The 25,248-nt window shown below is 40.7% G+C and overlaps 1 protein-coding gene across 2 annotated transcripts; it reads right to left on the bottom strand.

The window, feature by feature from the left end:
- Positions 1-21,180: 21,180 nt before the first annotated feature.
- Positions 21,181-24,994, bottom strand: MED10 (mediator complex subunit 10). 2 transcript variants are annotated; one of them, XM_080611799.1, is made up of 4 exons: positions 24,848-24,994; positions 24,528-24,611; positions 23,340-23,442; positions 21,181-22,222 (listed from the first exon to the last, which is right to left on the bottom strand). In XM_080611799.1, exons 1-4 carry the CDS (start codon positions 24,973-24,975, stop codon positions 22,127-22,129), a joined length of 411 nt encoding a protein of 136 aa, XP_080467925.1. In that variant the 5' UTR covers positions 24,976-24,994; the 3' UTR covers positions 21,181-22,126. The 2 variants fall into 2 exon arrangements, with proteins under 2 accessions (XP_080467925.1, XP_080467926.1); XM_080611800.1 differs by having other exon boundaries at positions 22,132-22,253.
- Between the last annotated feature and the right edge of the window lie 254 nt (positions 24,995-25,248).

Genomic DNA, 25,248 nt, shown 5'->3' with positions numbered 1-25,248 from the left:
CCCCACAGAACCTAATGCACTGTAAACATCATTTGTTATCGAAGGTCCCTTGTACAAACATGATTATAATGCTAGACACAGCGTCTGTATGTTGCCAGCATACAACCAGCAGCAGAACTGGATGTGGCTGCTGTGCATGGGGCATGACTGTACCAGCCCTGTTCCCTCAATAAAATATTGCACCTGCCTTAGCGGGAAGAGAACTGTTTGAGGGTTTGTACACTCTGTTTGCAGTAATAGACATTAATTATATGGAAGGCCCATAAATCTGGTGTCATGGTTTTAAAAATCATAAAACACTCTATAAGCTCAGCAATATCTTTTTGTTGTTGCTCATGTGGTACTACAAAATGGAAGATATGTCTCGTGTATTCGCTGTAAGTTTATCCCATGTTTAACCAGACTCAAAAGATTTTCTTGCAAGTCACAGCCCCACATCCCGGAAGGTGGGGCTGTAAGTCTTGCAACCCCCTTCTTGCAGCCCCACATCATGGGATCCAAATTAAGATTTTCCTTATTCATTTAGTGAGGAACATAAATGTGTGAAAAGCCCTTAAAAGCAGGTATAAGACATTAACACAGTAGTCCACAAATATTTCATTGTGCAGTTAGTTTGTAGCAACTAAATTTAAAGTAAAAAAAAAAAAAAAAAAAAAAAAAATAAATAAAAAATCCCTAAATTTCACAAACTCGTTTTAATGGAAAAGTGCAGGTGCAAGAGCAATCAGATTTGTACTAGCCCTTAAGATGATTCCTTGCATTCTTAAAAGGGATTCAGAGCCTTCTTACTGCAGGAGAGAACAAATCATCAGTTTTAGACCCTGTACTGCCTAGAATAATCTTCCTCCTCCTCCACAATCCTAATGCAGGAGACAGAAAAGCATTTAGCTAAGAATTTGCATGTATTTTGGGAGACTGGAGACTGACTTTCTTATCATTAATTGACTGAAGAATCAAGACTGGCCGCAAGTAGCAGTGCAGCATAAATGCATGAGTCTATTCTTCGTAATATGAAACATCAACGGGAAAGACAATTAAGCAAGAATCTTTATTGAATTAAATGTAATTGACTCACCTAACCTAACTCCTGACACGTGGAAGATCGCTCCTTCTCCACTTGCAGATCTAAAGCTGCAGAACACGTTCAGTGCCGTGGTAGTGAGTGAGAAGCAGAGCATCATACCTGGGGAAGCATTAGAGTTGTCCAAGCGTAAACTACATATTAGCAACAGGAGGAAATGGCAGGGGATAATAGTGGTGGGTTTCCCTTTGGGGAGGACAGAAGCCCCCATCTGCCTACTTGGCTTGCCATCTAGAACAAGTTGTTGCTTGCCAGGGGTTCAGATCCAAGATGTTGCAGAGAAACTGCCAAGGCTCTCGGGCTATTACTCCCTGCTGTTTATCCACATGGGCACCAATGATACTGCCAGGGAAGATCAGGGGCATCAAGGGTGACTACAAGGTTCTGAGAGCAAGGATCAAGAACTACAGACTGGCCAGCCTTACTGCTTCCCCTGCAACAATCATGGGCCAAGACCCCTTGGAGCACATTTCTGGGCCCATGCAGGAGAAGGAGGTGATCAGGAAGAGTAAGCATGGGTTTACTAAGGGCCAGTCATACCTGAACGGTCTATGCTGTGGTCATCCTCAGCTCCTGGGTCATCTCTTTTGTGGAGAAGCGTTGTTCTTGCTGCTTCTTGGCACCTCTTGCCCTGTGTGGTGCAAGGCAATCCTCCTGCGCTGGAGACCCCACACTATAAACAATTTAGTAATGGTCAGATACACTGCAGACCTGGATCTTGACAAAACTGGGTTTAAGTCTAGGAAGAAGGGCAAAGAAATACATAAAAAACATACAGAAATCCAAATTTAATATATATGGTGCTATGTAACCTGGAGCTGTAAACGAGGGAAGACAGAGAAAGGTGTACAGACATGTGGCATTTCTTCGCCTGTGGAAATCTGAATCTAAAGCTGGTTTTGAACATTCTCATCATGACACTATATGGCAGCAGAAGGGCTGTAAACTCTCCCCTGCTTTCAGAATAGCTGGTATCCTGATAGTATGGTACTGATTTGGCAGGGTGTTCAGATTTTCTCAAGAAAACAAGGGATGCCAGAATAGACTCTATGCGCCCCAGAGGTAGTTTTATATTCTCTAAGTAAAACTGGCCAGAAGAGACTCAAAGTTACAAATCTTGACTGCAGGTTAGATGTTCTTCTCCAACCTGGATGAAGTTGTGACAGACTTTGAGAGCAGGTATTAAAGCACATGCCCCTCCTCCACTTGTGTTATGAGCCGGGGAGGCTCTTAAGGCACTGGGCTTTCTGCAGTCTTAACCTGTAGGGAACAGAGTGCATGTAGGGAACAAGGGGATCTGTGGTTTTACAGTCCTAGGCCAAGACTCCAAAAGAAGTGTATTCCTATTCAGTCTTCAGGGCACACTAATTCAAACAAGAGCAGCAGTTTATACATGCAGATATACTCCTCACAGCTGTGGAACCAGACCACAGAAGTCAGGAGTAGATATTCTTCTTCTGGAAGAGTTCTTTACGGAAAAAAGAATCAATTATCAAATAAAGTGTTATTAATTTGCCACTACCTTCCCCTTTTTGATCACCTGCTTAAATATTACTGAAACAGAAGAAAACTCAGAAAAAAAATCCACAGAATAAAATAAATTATTATAGCAACACAGAGACAATATTCTTGCTCTCCAAGCTTTATTTCAAAATCTCAGATATGGAAAGATAGCCCCTAGTCTCAAGTCTTGAGCTTTTTGAAGTTTTATCTCTTGAAAAGCAAGACAGTTTGCAGATATGAGGTTCAGAATTCCTAAAATTAATATATTTTAAAATATTTTGTTTTGAAAGCTTAATAAATGTATGCAGTGCTATAGAATGACATACGCAGGAATAACTGCAATTTCCTTTGGTATCTGTGCTATGCTTATCTCCATGGTTGCTAAGCAATTTAGAAAAGAATAAGTAAACAATTTATCACTGCATACTTCTCTCCCTCAGCAAAATTCCTGGTTTTCTGTTGTTTGCTAGCAATATATACTGTGGTGTCCGGATCAGAAAATGTCAAGTTTAAAAGAAGTATGTTACCTAACTGAGCCACACACTATCCACAGCCCTTGAAATTTCTGTTGCTGAGAAGCTACAGTTATTCAGCCTGAGCCTGTCCAGTCTGGAATGAAGGACTAAGACTGATTATTGTATCTACCAGGTATCAACTAACAGCTCTTCCAAGAAACAGGTCTGTCAAGGCTTTCATATCACACTTGCAGCTCATAGACCCCAGCCCTGATCTTGTTTCCTTCATCACAGAGCTAGTGACTCCTGTTTCCCAGACTGGGCTTCACTCCAAAACCCAGGACTCCTTCATGCTGATGAGTAAACCAAGCCAAAAACCAACCATGTCAGGGAGATGGGCTTAATTGAAGGTAGAAGATGTGTGCCTCAGAGCCGCAGCCCTGAACACCAGCCTCACAGCCTGTCTCTGGCTGCTGGCACTTGAACACACAGGCTTGAGAATGAGATTACACAGGAAAAAATAGTTAAGAATAGGATTTAGTAAGAAGATGAGAGAGACTGTAGTCGATGCAGGACTTGATCAGACAACCATATTGACCAGCAGCTTGCTTATATTTGACTATTGTCTTTTATCCTCACTTCTCCATTTTTTCATGCTTATAATTCCTCCCACCCATCTCTATCCCTTTCTTTTTCCTCTCAAATAAACAACCCACCCCTCTTATTTTTCTCCCAGTGGTCTCAGATTTGCTACATCTGTAACCACTTTTGCTATTTCTGATACTGTTACCTATAACATCTCAGCCTTACATGGCATTATTGATATGGTAACCTGGACACTGTTTTCCTTCCAAGACCGCACTCTCCAACAGTATCCCACTCCAGTTACCTGTGGAGCTTGTCTTTCCCTCACATAGTTCCTCATAATGAACTGTGAAATCCGTCCATTTCTCACGGTGTTACGCTGTACTGTTTGTCAGCAGCTCACTCTGCTATTTGTTATGTTCTGCAATTTCTCTTGTTATGTTCAGTGTTTTCTTGCGGTCTGTTCTGTTATCCAAGCCTCTGGATGGGGCCTTGTCATTGCCCTGTGTATTTCAGTGGGGAATGTAAGCCATAAAGTGTCCTGGTGCAGAAATCACAAAAAAATGCAAATAATGTGCCCCTTGCATGCAATCAGAAAACTCAGTTGGAAAGGACTTCTGGAGGTTATCCATGCAAGTCTTGAGAACGCCAAGGAAGGAAATTCCCTGTCTCTTTGTGCAACCTGTTTCAGTGCTTAACCACTCTCACCATGGAGGAATTGCTTCTTTATACATCACTGGCATTCTTATTGTTGCACCTTGTTGCTGGAAAAGTTTTCACTTGTCATTTCACTGTGCGTATCCAACAGAGTCTGGTGCAGTGTTCTCTATAACCCAGTTTTAGTTAGTCTAAGACAATAGTTAGATTCCTTTTTAGTATTTTCTTCCCCAATATATGCCAAACCCACCCCTTCAGCTATCCCCAGCCACAAGAGCATACTGGTGGCCCTCTACCAGGCTCACTCCAAGGGGCTTCATCTCTTCCTGGAACACAGCATGAATGGTAAATTTGTTCCTGTACCATATGAAGTTCGCTTTCCCTATCCCATTCACATCAGCAATGTGTCTGGTTCAGGACAAAGACCAGGTAAATAAAGTCAATGGAAATAAACCCAGTTACTCAGTGGAAACAGAATTCAGCTGCATTTCCCCATAAATGGTTCTAAGAGAGTATAGGGACATAGAGATACACCAAATAAATTACCGCTTTCAATTCTGTGGAATCACTTCCCCCAAGTCAAGGCTATCTTTTGTGCAGAGAAACAGAAGGGGACAGTCTTGGATTTAAAGAATGAGAGGCAGGGAAGCTATTACAGAGCTTTAAATGAACGGAAAGATACTGTCAGAAATTCAGAAAAGGAACTCAATACCACCTGGCCAAGGATGTTAGTATTGTCTGAGTTGCTAAGCAACTATATAATAGTTATTCATTTCAAGATTAAGTAAATTTTGTCATTTAAAGTATGAATTACAGTCTATTCTGTGTTATCCAGAGGAAACCAAAATTTACTTTGCAGTGATATAGTACTTCTCGCTCTTTCACTTTACAGTAACCTGCCAGTAACATTTTCATAGACTGGTTAAGAAATGTAAAATCCTCAGTCAGAATATGGATATCCAGACAGAAGCAGCCTTCTTACCTCAGTTTTTTCCCTTTCCCTGGGATGTTTTAATGTCACCAAACCTGAAGCTGTTCTCTGCCACTCCGTGCCTCCTTTTTCTGCATCTGCATCTCTGTCAGTATATGACAGAAAGACATATTATAGTAATCAGTGCTCTGCTGAAGGCACAGCATCTTGTTTGATGCTTATGAGATTTATGAGCTAAAATAAGTCCTGGTCAGCACAGATGTTAACTGTTTCAAGCATGCTGCTGAAACCATCCCAGAATACTATTAAAAATAAATAAATAAATAAATGGTATATTAAAATAATTTACAACTCCCAGTTTGCAGCACTGGAATAGATGCCAAAATGTGTTCAGACATTTTTAAAGGCTGTTCTACCACACAAGATAAACAAAAGAATTTAGTGACATGAAGAGAGATGCCATAAAGAAAGCCACACAGGATAGAGAGGAAACTATTGAAAACATCAACAGATTAAATACACCTTCAGATTTAAGCATCTATTTATGTCTTTTTGTTATTTGTATCATATAATAAATCATATAATACATACTTCATAGTAATACATAGACTATAACATAACTTCTCATCGGTTAAAATTATTCTGGTTTTGATTGTGGCATCCCTACAATGATAATTGCCAACTAGTAAAAACTGGAGAGGTTTTATAGATCTCAACAGATCGATTCACACCGGTCAAGCACCTGACCTGTTTTTCTTTGTCAAGCAATCTCCCCACTTGGCACTTCCCAACTGCTCTTTAGGGAAGGAAGGTGATTTAACATAGTCCACCTGGGGATATGTTTATTTTTTTTAGTAAAAAACAGTTTCTTTTGGGTGTTATTTGAGGGTGAGCAATAGCCCTAGAAACTACTCAAAGAGCAGGTCTTAGGCACATGGTTGCATCATGAATATTTATCTGGTGGCACATGAAATCTCTGAGCATCTTGGCTGTGCTTTTCTCCTTCTGCAAGACACCCTCCTTTGTTGGGCCAGGGCTGCCATAGCAACAAAAGGCAGCAGAAGGCAACGGGGCTGACAGGCTTGTATATAAAGCAGGTTGGATTTTCAGGCTAATTAAAAGGTTTTGTGTTCTGGGTCACCTTGTAAATGAGATACGATGCTCAGAAAGCGGCAGCCAAAGCTGTTCAGCAGAAATGCACAACGGTTGAGCACAACCTGTAATTTTCATGGCAATGGCTCTAGAAAATTGGTTCCTGGGTCATCTTGCTAAACAGACAAAAGTTGTTTTTATGAGCCAGACTGTTAAAACCATTCACTCTGAGTCTGGGAAGTGATTCATATCAGTGGACTGCTACTCTCAGAATCCTTTTGATGCACTTGCTAAAATGCATTTAAATTAATTTTAACACAGCCTGAATGAAACATTTTTTAAAGGGTATATATACACATATATACATACATATATATACGTACATGTAAGTATGTATATGGCAGACTCAGACCTCCCCAGGGCCTCTTTCTTATACAGGGCAGAGATGTTGTGGGAACATGTACCTGCAGACAGGACCTTAAGAGCACTGTGGGGCCCCTCAGTTAATGCACAGCCTGACATACTTGCATACAGCACCTTGGTTTTACACATGCACATCTGCAAGCAGAATATTTTGCATCTGCTAGTGTTTACCTGGGATGTTGACAAGGACATCGGGACAGACATCCATCTTCCACAGGCTACTCCCAGCATGCCATTAACAAGGCTAGCTCTCTTACTGTTTTGGCTTTGTTCCTATCTTCCTTTAGCACTGTGGATCAGTCCTTTGCAGAAAAAAAAAACGTTGCATACAGTGAATCACTGCTCTGGTAGCTCAGATCAGGTACATAACTGCTCATAAATTTGGGGGTCATAAGGTTTAGTTTTCAAGTTGCATCAGAACCACTGTGTCTAACACCTACTTTTGGACTTTGCCTGATTTTTAGTGAAATGTTTTAACCTAGCCCAAGTTTGATAACTTAGTCTAAGCATGTCTGAGTGAAACCTTATGGTCTCCAACATTAAGAACCTCACAGGGATATATTAAGGCTGGTAAGATGATCTAGTCTCTTCTGGCCTTACCATTTTTTGTAATAATTTTTTCAAGCTTATCTTTCTTCTAATTCTTTTGGCTTAATGTTTGTATTCACTCTAGGTTTGTCATTTTTTATCTTAGTTACAATAACACTAACCACTGGTGTAATAATAACAGCTAATAAGAATTGTGTATATAATAAGAATTATTGGTGTAATAATAAGAGCCACAACTGTATAAAGATAAAATCCAATCAATTTGCATATTCTCTCCGCAGAGATGGGGCAGCGTCTTCCTTTAGGACACATTAGTCCTTTGAAATTAGCAAGCAATTTGCTGGTCAGTGCACCTAAATGAGAAACAGGCAGTAAATCAATGCCTACACTCAGGTCCCTGGGCTGGACAGTTATTGCAGGAGCTGCAAAATTAAACAAGATTCTTACTCTACCGTACAAAGTCAATTCAGACCAAGAATGGAAGAATGAGAGAATATTGTCAGTTCTTCAGGCAAATTAATCTTTCATCTTGCCCTCTCTTGGTGCTGCGTCAGAACTGTTGCAAAGACAGCTACTATAGAAATGGATCGGAATGGGCTTTTTGCCTGTCCTTCAAATTAGTATCACCTCTCCCAAAATACTGCTGCCTGTGCAATACTTTATTTTCTGTTGCTGTGTCCAGAAGATAAATCAGCTCCAGTAATTTGCAGCTGTTTAAAATCATTGATGGGTCTTGAGGATGCCTTCTTTGAAGGGAATACACATCCGATTAACCATGTATTTGCTTATTAGGACTCTCTTTAACCCCCTTTTATTTTACTGATACGTGGAAAAAAATGTATGGAAAGCATTCTGCAGTTTTTTAGCTCTTCAGTGTACCGGATCACTTGCAGAAAACAGACTAGCAAAACTGCTGTAATTCACTTCGATTTTTAATAGCTCTCTCGTGCTGTAGCTTCAATCTGTATGAAATTACTAAAGCGCTGAGTAAAGAAAGCAGCTGTTACAGTTGATGGAGCTACAGTATGACCAGACCTTTCTGATAGGTGTGCAATAATACTGCACAAAGTACAGACATTCACTTATAAAATATACATTATTATAAAATACAGAATTATAGCTCAAAAAAAGGCTCCCAGGTTCTTACATGAGAAAATTTCAGTACAGTATGGGTATGGTATTGTACAGTGTGGTATTGTGGTTATTTCACCGGAATCTGAAAGATACACACTCCGTGGTGGTGTGCAGTTGGATGACTGCATACCTGTATATTTAAATACCATTTTATATGTAATTGCTATTACATATAAATACATATAAATTACATATAAATACATATAATTACATATAATTGCTAACATTCATTTGAGGTTATTAAAATGATTGCTTGTACAACCCTGAGCCATGCCAGCTTGAACTTTTACATATTCATTTAAATGTGTCTGTGTTTACTCAAACAGCCCCAGCATGCAGTATAGATAAGAAAAAGAAATGCCAAAGCTGTGAGATAGAAATTCCTTTTTCTTTCCTTTTCATAATGCATTTGATCTAGTTCCCAAGAGATTTACATGGGTGAGTTAATATGATAAAATATTAAAATTTAGTCTATTAAGTTGTTTTCAAAGTAAGCTTAATTTTATCTCACTGCCAAGAGGACTTAGACAAAGCAATGTGATTTTATGCTGGAGGATTCCTGGGCAAAGGAGGATGTGTTTATTTCTCTTAGTTTAATATCTGCTCTTGAAAAACAAATGTACCTGATGCAGCAAAGAAGAATAAAATGCTCCTTCTTCTCCTTCACCATGATGTATAAAAGAGAATTTTAAAACATTCTATCAATGTTGACAAAAGATAATTTCATTCTTTGAAAAAATACCAGAGGATTGTACATATGAAGCCGGAACTGGCATATACTTCACGCAAATGTTTGATTAAAAGATGTGTACAATGTCTTTTCTTTAAGTGGCATGGTTCTGGATAGATAAAATGTGTGCAATACAACAGGAATCCAACTTGCCCGACAACATTTTTAATCCTGAAATGATAAGGAAGAACTTTTCAATCATTCATAGAATCACAGAAACATGGAATAGGTTGGAAAGGACCTTAAGATCATCAGGTTCCAATCCCCTCTGCCATGGGCAGGGACACCTCACACTAAACCATGCCACCCAAGGCTCTGTCCCACCCAGCCTTGAAAAACACCAGGGATGGAGCATTCACAACCTCCCTGGGCAACCCATTCCAGGGCCTCACCACCCTCTCAGTAAAGAATTTCTTCCTTAGATCCAATCTAAACCTCCCCTGTTTAAGTTTTAACCCGTTACCCCTTGTCCTGTCACTACAGTCCCTGATGAATAGTCCATCCCCAGCATCCTTATAGGCCCCCCCTTCAGATACTGGAAAGCTGCTAGGAGGTCTCCACGCAGCCTTCTCTTCTCCAGGCTGAACAGACCCAACTTTCTCAGCCTGTCTCCATACGGGAGGTGCTCCAGTCCCCTGATCATCCTCGTGGCCCTCCTCTGGACTTGTTCCAACAGTTCCATGTCCTTTTTATGTTAAGGACACCAGAACTGCACACAATACTCCAAGTGAGGTCTCACGAGAGCAGAGTAGAGGGGCAGGATCACCTCCTTCAACCTGCTGGTCACGTTCCTCTTGATGCAGCCCAGGATACGGTTGGCTTTCTGGGCTGCGAGCGCACACTGAAGCCGGCTCATGTTCATTCTCTCGTCGACCAACACCCCCAAGTCCTTCTCCACAGGGCTGCTCTGAATCTCTTCTCTGCCCAACCTGTAGCTGTGCCTGGGATTGCTCCGACCCAGGTGTAGGACCTTGCACTTGCCATGGTTAAACTTCATCAGGTTGGCATCAGCCCACCTCACAAGCGTGTCAAGGTCCCTCTGGATGGCATCCCTTCCCTCCGGCGTATCAACCGAACCACACAGCTTGGTGTCATCGGCAAACTTGCTGAGGGTGCACTCAATCTCACTGTCCATGTCACCGACAATGATGTTGAAAAAGACCGGTCCCAACACCGATCCCTGAGGGACACCACTCGTTACTCCTTTCTAAATGGACATTGAGCCATTGACCACAACTCTTTGCGTGCGGCCATCCAGCCAGTTCTTTATCCACCGAGTGGTCCACCCATCAAATTGATGTCTCTCCAATCCATCAGTTCCGTAGCCCCATCATAGAAGGCCACCAAATTGGTCAGGCAGGATTTCCCCTTAGTGAAGCCATGCTGGCTGTCACCAACCACCTCCTTGTTTTTCATATGCCTTAGCATGTCTTCCAGGAGAATCTGCTCCAAGATTTTGCCAGGCACAGAGGTGAGACTGACTGGTCTGTTATTCCCCGGGTCATCCATTTTCCTCTTCTTGAAAATGGGGGTTATATTTCCCTTTTTCCAGTCATCGGGAACTTCACCTGACTGCCATGATTTTTCAAATATGATGGCCAGTGGCTTAGCAACTTCATTCACCAGCTCTTGCAGGACTCGCGGATGGATTTCATCAGGTCCCATGGACTTGTGTACATTTAGGTTTTTAAGATGGTCTCGAACCAGATCCTCTCCTACAGTGGGCCTAGGGTCTTCATTCTCACAGTCCCTGCGTGTGCCTTCCAAGACTTGGGTGGTGCGGTCAGAGCCTTTGCCAGTGAAGACCGAGGCAAAGAAGTCATTGAGAATCTCAGCCTTCTCCAAATCCCGGGTAGCCAGTTCTCCCGATATCTCCTAGAGGGGCCCTACATTGTCCCTGGTCTGTCTTTTATTTGCAATGTACCTATAGAATCTCTTCCTGTTATCTTTCACATCCCTAGCCAAGTTTAATTCTAACTGGGCCTTAGCTTTCCTAACCTGGTCGCTAGATACCCAGACAACATCCCTGTATTCAAGGATGCTGGGGATGGACTATTCCTCAGGGACTGTAGTGACAGGACAAGGGGTAACAGGTTCAAACTTAAACAGTGAAGTTTAGATTGGATCTAAGGAAGAAATTCTTTACTGAGAGGGTGGTGAGGCACTGGAATGGGTTGCCCAGGGAGGTTGTGAATGCTCCATCCCTGGCGGTGTTCAAGGCCAGGTTGGATGAGGCCTTGGGTGGCATGGTTTAGTGTGAGGTGTCCCTGCCCATGGCAGGGGGGTTGGAATTAGATGATCTTAAGGTCCTTTCCAACCCTAACTATTCTATGATTCTATGATTCTTCCCAGGCCACCTGTCCTTGCTTCCACCTTGCATCCAGGAACAACAAAAGCAAGATTATGCATTAGAGAAAGTATGTAGTAGAGAAAAGCTAACACAGCTTTTGGCATAGGAAAGGCTTTGCATACATATGGGGAAGGTGGCTGGAGTTCTCTAAAGGTATATGTGCATTCTGGACATCAGTAATGCATAGGCAAACTTTGAATTCCTTGATGGCCTTCAGTAAGATCCCTCATTTAAGAATCTTAAAGAATCTCAGGTTTTAAAAAGACAAAATGAAAATTGGAAACAGCTCAGAGAATAGTGGAAGGTGTGATCTGAAGTACAAACCAGCTTCTGTAGAGGGAGCAGCTACAAAGAATAGCCTTCAGCCTGGAAAAAGATTATTGGGAAGGGAACATTACAGTAGGCTATATAACCACGAGTGGCATGAAGAGAGATAGGACATACATGCTCCCTATCTCTTCTAGTCCAAGAACTAAGAATTAAATTAGTGGATGGTTGATTTAAACCAAACTGAAACAGAAACCTTTTCACATAACACAAATACGAACTGCAAAACTTCTTGCCATGGGATTCTATAGATGTAAAGTTTAAATAGGTTCAAATTGCAGACTGACAAATTCATGGACAAAAAGAAAAATCTATTGAGACTTATAAAGTTCAAAGGTAATATACATTAGGATGAGGATGTCCCCATATCCTACATAAGTGGAGGCTAAGGCAATGTACACAGTCACCTGTATACAGCTATATTGCTCTGAGTCTCAACTTTCTCTGCCTGGGAATCCTCTCTTCACATGTTTATTGTGCTACTTCAGGCTGTCTCTGTTCCTCAAATAATAATAAAGGTAACAGTAACAGCAGTATTACTATGACAGTCTTTGTAAATGATTGGTCTGTATAATTTGGAGCCAAATAAATGAGAGAAAGAAGTGTTTTTACTAATTGCTTCCTTTCTTTTGCTTTCACCATCATCTCAGTGAGTTCCAACATGCAATCACAATGGTTCTTGTTCCCCCCTCCTCCCCCACCCCGATCACAATACAGTATCATTGCTGAGCAGCAAATTGGATTTTTCTTGCAATCTTTATACTCTGCAACCATAAGTATCAACCTTTAGAGATGACAGAGCTTACATGTATGCTGAGCAGCCTCAGAAAGCTTATATACATAAAAGCAGAAAGTCTGTCCAAGATAAAAGTGCATCTATGAAGATATGTGTCTTCTGCAATGCTGCATAAGAGAAATTCCCAGGCTGAATAGAAAGCAATAAAAAAGATGTCACATAATTTATGCCTATTGTACTCTGCAAACATTTCTTGATTTGAAAGTTTTTTAAGTTTCTTAATTTGAAATAAGAGCTCTGAGAGAAGAAATTTTATTGATTTTTTTCACACTTCTCTTAAATAAGATTTGTTGTATCACTGAATCCATCTTTCATTTTATTGAGTACCAGATGCCTATTCAATTATTGATTTAAGTATTGTAACCAAACATGTGATGGCCAGAAATTATATTAAAGAGCCTTAGAAAAACAGTATCTCATATTTCACCAGAGATCTCTTCAAACCCATTTTTGTCTGCTGAAAATTCTTGACTCTTGGGCTTTGACCATATAAGAAAATCTTTTATGACAATATTGGTCAAATGTAATAAAATAATAGTCTATTATTTAAAAAGTATTAGAACAGTAATAGTACTTAAAAAAAATAGCAAGATTCAAGATGGATGGCCACACGCAAAGAGTTGTGGTCAACAGCTCAATGTCCATTTACAAAGGAGTAACGAGTGGTGTCCCTCAGGGATCGGTGTTGGGACCGGTCTTTTTCAACATCTTTGTCGGTGACATGGACAGTGAGATTGAGTGCACCCTCAGCAAGTTTGCCGATGACACCAAGCTGTGTGGTTCGGTTGATACGCCGGAGGGAAGGGATGCCATCCAGAGGGACCTTGACACGCTTGTGAGGTGGGCTGATGCCAACCTGATGAAGTTTAACCATGGCAAGTGCAAGGTCCTACACCTGGGTCGGAGCAATCCCAGGCACAGCTACAGGTTGGGCAGAGAAGAGATTCAGAGCAGCCCTGTGGAGAAGGACTTGGGGGTGTTGGTCAATGAGAAAATGAACATGAGCCGGCTTCAGTGTGCGCTCGCAGCCCAGAAAGCCAACCGTATCCTGGGCTGCATCAAGAGGAGCGTGACCAGCAGGTCGAAGGAGGTGATCCTGCCCCTCTACTCTGCTCTCGTGAGACCTCACTTGGAGTATTGTGTGCAGTTCTGGTGTCCTCAGCATAAAAAGGACATGGAACTGTTGGAACAAGTCCAGAGGAGGGCCACGAGGATGATCAGGGGACTGGAGCACCTCCCGTATGGAGACAGGCTGAGAAAGTTGGGTCTGTTCAGCCTGGAGAAGAGAAGGCTGCGTGGAGACCTCCTAGCAGCCTTCCAGTATCTGAAGGGGGCCTACAAGGATGCTGGGGAGGGACTATTCATTAGGGACTGTAGTGACAGGACAAGGGGTAACGGGTTCAAACTTAAACAGGGGAAGTTTAGATTGGATCTAAGGAAGAAATTCTTTACTGAGAGGGTGGTGAGGCACTGGAATGGGTTGCCCAAGGAAACTGTGAATGCTCCAACCCTGGTGGTTTTCAAGGCTGGGTGGGACAGAGCCTTGGGTGACATCGTTTAATGTGAGGTGTCCCTGCCCATGGCAGGGGGGTTAGAAGCAGATGATCTTAAGGTCCTTTCCAATCCAAACCATTCTATGATTCTATAATTCTATGGAATTTCTTATATATTTAAATGACAATCTCTTAGTTCAATAGTATGTTTTGAAAGTGCTCCTGGGTAAAACATTTTCCCTATAAACATGGCACCTACCAGTGGTTTTGGTGATGGACAATTGTAAGCTTCTTTTTGTTTACCAGCAAGGACTGAGAATTTCTATAACAGTACAGAAGTAGTTTTGTACATATAATTTAACCTATATAATCACTGAAATTTTGAATCTTTAGCAGCATCCAATATAAAAGTTTATGAATGTCAGTAGTTAACATGAAGAGATAATGCTATTTGTGCAGTATAAGTGATATAAATATGGCCCAGATTCCCACAAAGGAACTTATTAAATCATACAATATTGCAATAATTTGTAACATATTTTCCCAGATTATATATACAAGTAGCTTCATCTTCCTTTGAGGACTATTTGGAGAAGTTTGTTAAATATAATGACCAAATTACAAATAGCAAGTAAATTAGATTCATGCCAGATCTTTAAAAATGGAATATTATGTGCTATTTCTTAGCACATAAAGGGACTTTTCTTTTGGGAGATGATAAGGAATTGTTTTGAAAATGTTCATACTGTGCATAAAGATGTTTCTCTTTTACTGTCTGCATTATGTCTTGTTGAGACTAAATACAATCTAGTTCTCAGCATAAAGTATGTCACAATACAGAAGATACAAATTCCTGGTTTGAATTAACAGTATTACAAATGCTGTTACAGAAGTATCTTGTAATGTGTTCCCCTCCATTATTTTAATTAAGAAAATACACAGAAGAATATTAAGCACATGGAAGTAACTGAAGTACACACAGCAAACACAGTGTTCTCAGAGCAGGGCAGATACTCGTGTCACCTTGCCTCTGTGCTCTGCAGAACTGGAAGGACATCTGGCAATTTCCCAGAAATGCTACAGCTATTAATCATAGTAAAATAAGAAATGACTTTGTGTTGAAACAGGAGAATCCAGAAATATTCTTGACAATGACACATCTCTTTTATTAACTTGCTGTTAAGCTCAGTATTTGGAACACTTCTTACACATTTTTAAGTCTTTGTTTATATAATTTACTTTTTAAACACATTGATTCAGAGATGTTTCAGTAAAACTGCAAGCTCAGGTAGTAGTTTCAAAGTGATCTAGTTAAAATCTCAAAGATCACTCGGGGCAAAAAGAAATAGATTACATGGTTCAGCTTCCCTATTCGGAGAGCCAAAGATGAGATTACAGAGTACCTGGCATAACTTTATTGGAAATATACAATAAGCACGTTCAATCACTTGGGAACTGCATTCATCAAAGGATGTAATTTATTAAATCATTCCAATATAAAATATTTGGGAAATCATCAAACCATTACAATCACCTGGCAGTACTTTATCAACCAACTGAATTAGAAAGGTCAATCAATGAAAATCAAACCGCTCTGCTTAGAACGATCTTTTGCATCAAGAAACATCTGGACATTATGAGAGAAACAAATTCCTTCACATGCATTGGTTCTTTGTATTACTCTGAGAACTGGCTAAAAATGAAAGTGCCTTAGTCTGCAGGGAAAAATCCTAGGAAGAGCTGTGGGTTAGATGTACAAACAGCTGATCAGATGCAGCATGTAACTCATATAACAGGTTATGTCTTTACCTATTAGACTTCACAGCTTTACATTAGGCATTCTTCATAGGAAGGTTTCAAGGGGGAAGGCTGAGCACCCAAATGCTTCTAATTCCAGTAGAAAAAAGGACAGAGAATGCTGAACTTTAACAGCTTGCAGTAAAATCCTTTGCACCTTCTTTTCTTCAACAGAAACCGATCAAGAATTTTATATTGCCTTTGTTTATCCTAAATGGAGTATAGGAGCACACTCTCCATCTTAAAGAGTCCAGCAGCATTATCTAATATATGTTCATTTGTAGCGTGTGGATAAGAAGGACAATTATTTAAAAAATAAGCAATTACCTGCAATTAGTTATTCTCTATTATTTCCAAAATCTTCATTAACTTCAAAAATATACTTTAAATTATTAATGCTCATAGGCTTTCATACCTTCCTTTTAGCTTAATTTCTGTTGCCCTGTAATATTTTAGATGCTTTGTGGCCTGACTGATGCTATGTTAATGTTATTTTTAAATAGAATTCAAGATAACCTCCATCCCAGGCACAGCTACAGGATGGGCAGAGAAGAGATTCAGAGCAGCCCTGTGGAGAAGGACTTGGGGGTGTTGGTCGATGAGAAAATGAACATGAGCCGGCTTCAGTGTGCGCTCGCAGCCCAGAAAGCCAACCGTATCCTGGGCTGCATCAAGAGGAGCGTGACCAGCAGGTCGAAGGAGGTGATCCTGCCCCTCTACTCTGCTCTCGTGAGACCTCACTTGGAGTATTGTGTGCAGTTCTGGTGTCCTCAACATAAAAAGGACATGGAACTGTTGGAACAAGTCCAGAGGAGGGCCACGAGGATGATCAGGGGACTGGAGCACCTCCCGTATGGAGACAGGCTGAGAAAGGTGGGGCTGTTCAGCCTGGAGAAGAGAAGGCTGCGTAGAGACCTCATAGCAGCCTTCCAGTGTCTGAAGGGGGCCTACAAGGATGCTGGGGATGGACTATTCATCAGGGACTGTAGCGACAGGACAAGGGGTAACGGGTTCAAACTTAAACAGGGGAAGTTTACATTGGATCTAAGGAAGAAATTCTTTACTGAGAGGGTGGTGAGGCACTGGAATGGGTTGCCCAGGGAGGTTGTGAATGCTCCATCTTTGGCGGTGTTCAAGGCCAGGTTGGACAGAGCCTTGGGTGGCATGGTTTAGTGTGAGGTGTCCCTGCCCATGGCAGGGGGGTTGGAACTAGATGATCTCAAGGTCCTTTCCAACCCTGGCTATTTTATGATTCTATGATCCATACAATCCAGGTAACAAAATGGGAAAGAGCAAAGATGTAACTTTCTCCTTTAACAAATGTCTTGAAGGTTATCATCTAACAGAGCGTACATCATCAATGTCATTTGTACATATGCTCCTTTTCAGAGAATCAATTAACAAACTAGAGAAAAAGTAGGTTCGATTTTTGTGTTTCACATGCAACTGCAAATGGTAAACAGCATTCTTGTTCTACAAAATCAACCCAAATGCACTTATTTTGACTACATTCTCTTCTCTTAAACACACATAAATCACAACAGTTACCTCTCTTCCATATTATGTTGCTTATGAACTGTTTAGGGCAGTTGCAGCAATAGCAAGATTCTGCATGGCTAGCCTAGAAACATGAGTGAAGCAAGTACAAAACAATAGAATGAGATAGTGTCACAAATTTAGAACCGGAGCTGAGCAGAATGTGGAATTTGATGGTTTAGCACTTTTTTCTGTTTGCTGGTTTAGTTTTTTATTATTCCTGATGTCTATATCCCCCAAGCCAAAAAAAACAGAATAAAATAATGTTTTCTCATACACACAGACTCCCTATAAACGCGATCCCATGATGATTCACCTATAAGGAATATTATTCCCTAATCCTCTATCTCCACTAACTACCCCAGGCACCATGTTTACCACAACCACCTAGATATCCAGGGGAAATGTATGGTCCATGCATTGTCTGTAAATCACCTCTCCCTAAGCCAGGGAAGCCTGGGACCTTCCTGCCATCAGCGAGCATGGACATCAGTGTTATGGGGTAATCATCTTCACTGTGGCCAGCACTGGGTACTTATTTTATTAACAGACAATAATAAAAAAATGCCAAAGAGCAGACATTTCACATTTTTTTAGGGGCTGTGGAGGCATTTGCCCCCCATGGCTCCCCCACTGCTCCAAACTGATCTCTAAACCCTGTGGGAAGCTATGGCCAGTATGCAAAGGCAGACTGCAGCCCTTCAGCCTTCTTAACATCTCCTGCACCCAGAATGATGTCAAAATATTCTTAAAAGTGTCCAGTAAATATGATTTGGTAACAACTAATTCTTATGAGATGAAGGGAAAAAGCAAGATGCAGACGGAAATCTACAAACTGTAGAAAATACTACCTTTTACACCACAGAATAACTGTTAAATACTGGAATTCAGAATAGAAGAATCTTTGTTAATTGGGATAACAACAGAGTGAAACTTAAAAAAAATAATAATTTTATTGCATTTTTATAAAATGGACCCTGGAAGGTACTATGATTCTGGTTATGGAAGTGTGAGAGCTGTTATTTGTTAGAATCCTTTGCCACTCCTGTGCCTTCTGCAAAATCAACTTACTCAGCAACTTTAATAATGCTGCATAATAGCAGTGAAGAAAGAATGCATAAGGCCTTGCTAGGACATTGTGTAGCTGGCACAATCAAATACATAATGTGGTGCCGATATGAAGAGAACATGGCCAAAACTGAACAATGCTTCACAAACAAATCAAATGCATAGATTTAGTCCAAGTCCTTGGCTCAGAATTTCTAGAAGGATGATGGGGTTTTAATGGTAGCAAAATTAACAGCCTTTTCCACAAAGGTACAGGAGACTGCCTAATGCAAAAGCACATTGGTATTCCTGTGGAGTGATGTGAAGGTTGTAGCTGAGACAGAAAGGATGCTCTCTGGAAAATTCAACTAATTCCAAGGGCTTCCCACACTAAGCACACCAAAGCATAGAAAATTCAAAGATTCTAGGAACACAGTTTCTCTTTCACCATCCTTTAACAAAAAGAATGTCATCTTACCTTGCCATGTGCTGCTCTTAAGAGATGGAAAGCATCAGGGTTGCGGAGAAACGATTCAGCTGCATAGCAGGCAGAGGGCAGCTGTGATGCATGGGAACAACACACAACACTTTTCTGTTAAGGAAATTTTCAGCACATGCAAAAATATGTAATATTCAGGAAGTTAAACACTGAATTCTGTTCAGGGCTTTTATTTTCAAGGAACAAATCCTCTTTCCAGTGAATCTATATGGGTATCCCTTTCCTTCTCATGCCTTCTCTTCCTACCAGCAGTAGGAGTAAATCCATTCATTACAATATTAATCATTATTAGTTTCTATGGGAAAATACAGATTGAAATAAAGGCATAGAAAGAACACATTACAAAAAAGCCATACCATGTATAGCTCATTAGCTCTGAGCTGATCAATACAGCATATAAATTGAGACATGCAATGCCAGGCTCCTCACATCTAGAATGTAAATCCTGTGATAGTATTTTCGCAGTACCAGCCAAACATTGTTATACATTAACACAGAAGTCTCAAAATTCAAAGTAATCATGTGTAAAAACTAATTTGAGAATGAGGACTACATTTTAGAATATGGTGTTTAAACCTAGACTTACAAACTGAAAGTTTTGAATGGCATTACAGCAAAGGAGTTGAATCAAAGGAGGAATCAGAATGTAAAACTAAGTATTTGGATTTTTTATTAAAGAATTAAAAAGATAAGGTCCCTCCTGGTTGAAAACTTTACCCTCATGTAACAACATTAATGTCTCTAAAGTTACTAACAGAGAAATAATGCTTAGCATGACGAATTGGAAACAGATACAGAGATGCCTGTGTACATATGTACATATAAATGTAGCGAGATTAGAAATTACTAGAGAATATGCACTTCACAGATGGAAGTAACTCAAGAGCTCCTCCAGAGGCCTCACCTTTGTTTCAAAGTAAAATTGACTTTGCATATACTTTAAACTGTTTCTGACCCCAAACATCTTTAAAACCATTTGTGATCACAACCCAATGCCTTGAAAAGCAAATTAAATAAGTCTTTGCAGCATCTCTTCAGTACTTCACCTACAGGCAAAGGTGCTAACCACAATTTGCACTACCTAAAAGAAAAGGTCCCCATGCTGGTCAGAAACCTACCACGGTCTGCAGCATACTGCAATGAAAAATAAATCAGTGTTGAGACTGAGCAGTCAAAAACCGTCCACTGTGATAAGGAAATAAAATAGTAGAAAATAGGAAATAAAAAATTTAAAAAAGGTTGGAAGGGACCTCATCTTACCTAGTTCAGCTGCCTGTCCCAAAAAGGGCTCATTTTTAAGCTATGTCTGATTGCTCAAGGATTTGTACAGGCAAGATGGAAAGATCTCTGAGGGCAGCAATTCTGCAGCCACTCTGAGCACTTGTTCCAATGCTAAACAAGCCTTGGAGTGAAGATTTCCTTCATTACAACTCAGGCCCACTGCTTCTTGTCCTTGCTCTCTATCCCTGCTCTCTTTTCAAGAAATACCTTATACTAATCCATATGGATTTTATTTTTTTTTTTAAGGGAAAAAACTATTATCAGAAAAGGACTGGAAAGGACCTCAAGAAGTCATCTTATTTCTCCCTCTGCTTTAAAACAGCAAGAACTATATCAATGTCTTATGGATGCTCTGATGGAAACTCAACAAGAAAACTACACCATTGCTTTGCTAGCCTTACACTGAGATTGTTTTTTAATGCCTAAACCAAATTTCTCTTTCATAGTGTTACTTGGCATTATGGATACATAGCTTCAGCTAGGTAACTGACAACAGCTCTCCAGGTGTGTAAACTACGGCATAAACAACTAGGAACACACCTAAATCCCATGTAGGTCTTTAAAGGGCTAAGTAAGTCTGCTATAGGATACTTGCACACAGAGCTATTTCAGAGCTCCTGCCTAACACCACTAAGTTCAGCAATTAAAACAAAGTTAATTAAGAGAAATTGTTATTTAATAATTTGCTGGTGCCAAAACCATTAAGTTACATCTGGAAGGACAAATATAAGCACAAACGGTCCAAAGTTTCACAAATCCCCAAGATTAAAAGAGGTGCTCTTGCTTCCACTATAGAACTACTCTTCTGCATACACACTACGGCTCTGGGCAGTGAGCTCAACATGCTGGTTTATGTTTGGGAATATCTCTGGTATGAACAATTGCAGATTTCACAAATGAGGTCGCAGCTGATCAGAAATGCTTCAGGTGACAATCACTGATGCCCAAAAATCTTTTCCTTCAGGCACTAAAAGGGAAGTTTACCCACAAACCCGAAATACCAGGTTGACATTATCTTCAGATATAGTCTTTTAACAGCCAAGTTCTGATATAAATTTCACTTCTATCACTGTCAATGAGGAATATGCTGGTTTTCACAGGCTTCACTTCATTCTCCAAAGAGTAACACAGAACAGAAAAATGTCAGAATTTAGATTTTTTTCTTTTTTTTTTATTCAACAACCTGCTTACAGAAAATGAACAGAATCAAGCAAAAGTTTACATTAAATACTGTACAAAATATTAACATTGTTGAGGAGCTAGGGCTCGAATAAGCTCACTTTCTATATTCTCAGCCATCTGAACTGCAGCTCATAGAACAAAACATCTGAAGGGTTTCTTAGCTGCAATTCATTATGACACACAGAAGAATCACAGCCTTTGAGAGGCTCCTGTTCAGCAGAATTTGGTATGATGAAAGCAGTCAACTGTACTGTAATAAAAACCAAAGCAGTTTACAAATAAAGAATAGTCAAATATAGTAAATACACTTCTCTTTTAACCGGCTGAAGCCACCATGCTCAAGCACACTTTTCAGAGGACAAAACCCATGATTTTCTGCTCTGGAAATGTACTTTGTGGGAAGTGCTACATAGTGATGCCCAGTAGGCAATGACATCTCCAGAAACTTTCAGGAAAGAACAGATTACCACAGGAAGTTTCAATGGCAATCTTTGAGTAAAAGTCTTCAGAAAGATTCAGCAGCTTCAGACCAGAGCCATCAGCAATCACTGAACATCTTCACAGTCCATCACTGCCATTTTTAGTACAGTTGTTACAACAGCTCAGATTCTCCCTCTCTCCAATATATAGTGGCCTCAGTTTATGGAATTGACAATTTTAGAGCTATCAAAGGCCATCTTAAGGCGGAGGATCCTCTCCTCGAATAGCTTTGTACTTTGCCATGTCTTCTGGGAACACCTTTGTTAGTTCTTGAATTAACAGACTTTTAAATTTCTGGAGAAAAAAAGCAGAACATATACACCACCTGCATAATTTATTTACATTTTCTCAAGCAATGTTACCTAATAACAGAAGTGTTTGTATACAACACTACATTTCAATGACCTAAGAGAATGGAACCCCCCAAAAAAAACCCTCAAAACCACACACAGAAACAGTTATGTTTATAAAATTTACAGAAAATGCTCAGGTGAAATCTGCTAAGAAAGCACCAGGTAAACTAAAATGCTTTCAGTTTCCCTTAAATTAACTAGTATTTTCACCTAAGAAATATAAAATAGTTAGACCTCTCTAGTAAACTCTGATGCATCAACACCTGCCTGACCTTATTAAGCAAAGCTGACAAAGGACATCCCCTTTATTTGACATGGAATCCCCTCCACCTCCAGAACTCACACCTGGCTTAGAAATACGTAATTCTTCCTAAAGCTTTTACAAGCACAAAGCATATCAAATACCTACATTCCACAGAACTAATTTTAAGTCCAGCTAATGAATGTTTTGAAACACAAACAGCCCTTTCTCAAATCTCACTAAACTTCCTTTTCTGAATGTGTATTTCAGGAGTAATTCCAGCAGTTAATCAGTGCAGCAGAATGCTTGGATTCATACTAGATGAAAGTACAGGTTCAGAAAACCCTAAACACTTTCATACATTTTAAATAATTTTATAAAGATTAACTCATGCTTATGTATAGTACATTTAACATTTTAATACTCTTAAGATCCATTCAACACTGGAAAAATACCCCTTCTGTTTTGCCTATTACTAAATTTACACACACCACAGTTAGAAATCTACAACATTGTGAGGTACTCTCTAGTGTTCAATATGAAAAACAAATGCCCTGTAATGCTACATGCAACTTTAACCAAAATAAAATCATAGTGACATCTGCATCTCCAGATGTGGGATGAGTCACACTGTTTCTTTTAGAACATGCAACATTAGCATCAATTAAGGTACAGCAATCCAGAGCAATTCCTAATACAAATCAACTAATAAGGGAGTTCAATAACCGCACAAGTGAAAACTCCTCACATACCTACAGGAAAGTAAAAACTTATCAAACACATTATTACATTACTACTTTCATTACTTCTGGTTTACCTTCATTGTGTCAATTTTTCCTTTTACTTGCTCATTTTTAGCCAAAGCTCGCTCCAGACACTCTTTAGTGTAAAGCTGAGGATTGCGGCCTTGATCTATGTATCTGAAAATAGAAAAGAAAGATACTACCTACATAATTATTCACCTTGTTGTCTTTCTGTTACTACTATTATCCGAGATGTGCATTTTAAAAAATGCATTTTAACTCAGTCATTTCCAAAAGACAGTTCAAGCAGGGAACACCTCAATCGGCAGACACAGACGTATATTTTTGCTTTGCAAGGTATGTGCCCGAGAAAGGTAAATTCCATCACTGAGCAAAGAATACTCTTGGATTTACAGATAGAGTGAAACCCTAGCTGAAGTCCTGTATTGCCAGCAATACACTAGATTATAACAAACCATAGACATCCAGACTTATACGAAACACTAGCAAATTAACTTGTCAGCTATACTGTAAAAGCTGTCTTGCATAGCTCTTGTTCTACATGCATGATTTTACTTCTAATGTTCTAATTTTCTGCCAGCAAGAAGAATGCCACTACTGAAATGAAGCATCTAAGTACTGGCCTAATGGATTTCTAACTGCAACTTTAAATCCTGATTCTACCCTAGTGTAAAAGCACATTTCCAAAATCAAAGCTTACTCACCAAACCACTAGGTTCAGCAAAATCTATATTAATATCTACATATCTAAAGTAAACGTAAGTAAAAAAACAAAACACAAAACAAAAACCCAAACAACCCAAAACCAAACAAAAAGAATAAAAAGGGAGATCTGAAAGCAGGTGCATAATTAATCACTTCTCCTACTCTCCTGCCTTCCCACAGACTGAAGGTACTTCTTACCTTCTTCTGCCTGCTCATGTTCTTGTGAGGCATTTGGAAAATGGAGTTTAAGAAACAAGCAGTCCTCAGTGAAAATACAGAATCATAGATTGGTTTGGATTCGAAGAAACTTTAGAGACCATCTCATTACAACTCCCCCTGCCATGGGCAAGACAACTCCCACTAGACCATGTTGCTCAAAGCCCCAACCAACCTGGCCTTGAACACTGACAGGGATGGGGCTGCCACAACTTCTCTGGGCACCCTGTTCCAGTGGCTCACCATCCTCAGCAGCAAAAGCACACTATTTCATATCACGCAAGTACAGCGCCTTTCCTTCTATGCACAACGTTACTTACTCAAACACTTCCAGGGGCACACTAATATCGTGCAGCTGCTGCCGGCACTTGTCGATATCCTGCAAGCCCGTCACCATGAAATTCCTGTAAGAAGAAAACGGGTTGTTTTTAACCAAGAAAGGGCGGTACTGCGCTAACCCTAACCCCGGCTGCGAGGGAGACCCCGGCGAGCCCCCCTGCCCTTCCGCCTGCGTTAGGGTGACAGATCCCGCCGGCCGCGGCCTCTGGCACCCCGAGGCTGCCGGCTGGGGGGCGGCGGCGAGGCCCGGCAGCCTGGCCGTGTAACGCAGAAGGAGCAGGCGGAGCGTCGGGCGCCTCACAGTTTCTGGTTGAGGCCAGCCTGGCTGCTGGGCTGGAAGTCGCTGACGATGATGCCGAGCTGCCGGATGTTCTCCACGAACTTCTCCAGATGCTCCTCCAGCGAGTCGAACTTCTCCGCCATCGCCATGACGGCCTGCACGCACCTACCGCTTCCGGGCAAGCACGCAGGCGCGGACGGCGGGAGGCTGCATTGGTCACGCCCCTTCCACGCCCCCAGGAGCCAGGCCACGCCCCCTGCCCCTGTTCCTCGGCCGCGTAAACCCAGTTTGTCGGTTCCCATGGCTTATGTTAATTGCGCGTCTCGCCCCATGCAAAGGTGCTCTGCCCGCCAGCAAGCGGAGAGTGAATTCGAGACAAAGTATATGATCTATAAATCCTCTTGGCACGAGTCGGTATTTGC

The sequence above is a fragment of the Psittacula echo genome, assembly GCF_963264785.1.
Source record: "Psittacula echo genome assembly, chromosome: 2".
Classification (NCBI taxonomy): Eukaryota; Metazoa; Chordata; class Aves; order Psittaciformes; family Psittacidae; genus Psittacula; species Psittacula echo.
The sequence above is the reverse complement of the archived record's forward strand: the minus strand, read 5'-3'. Positions and strand labels throughout refer to the sequence as shown.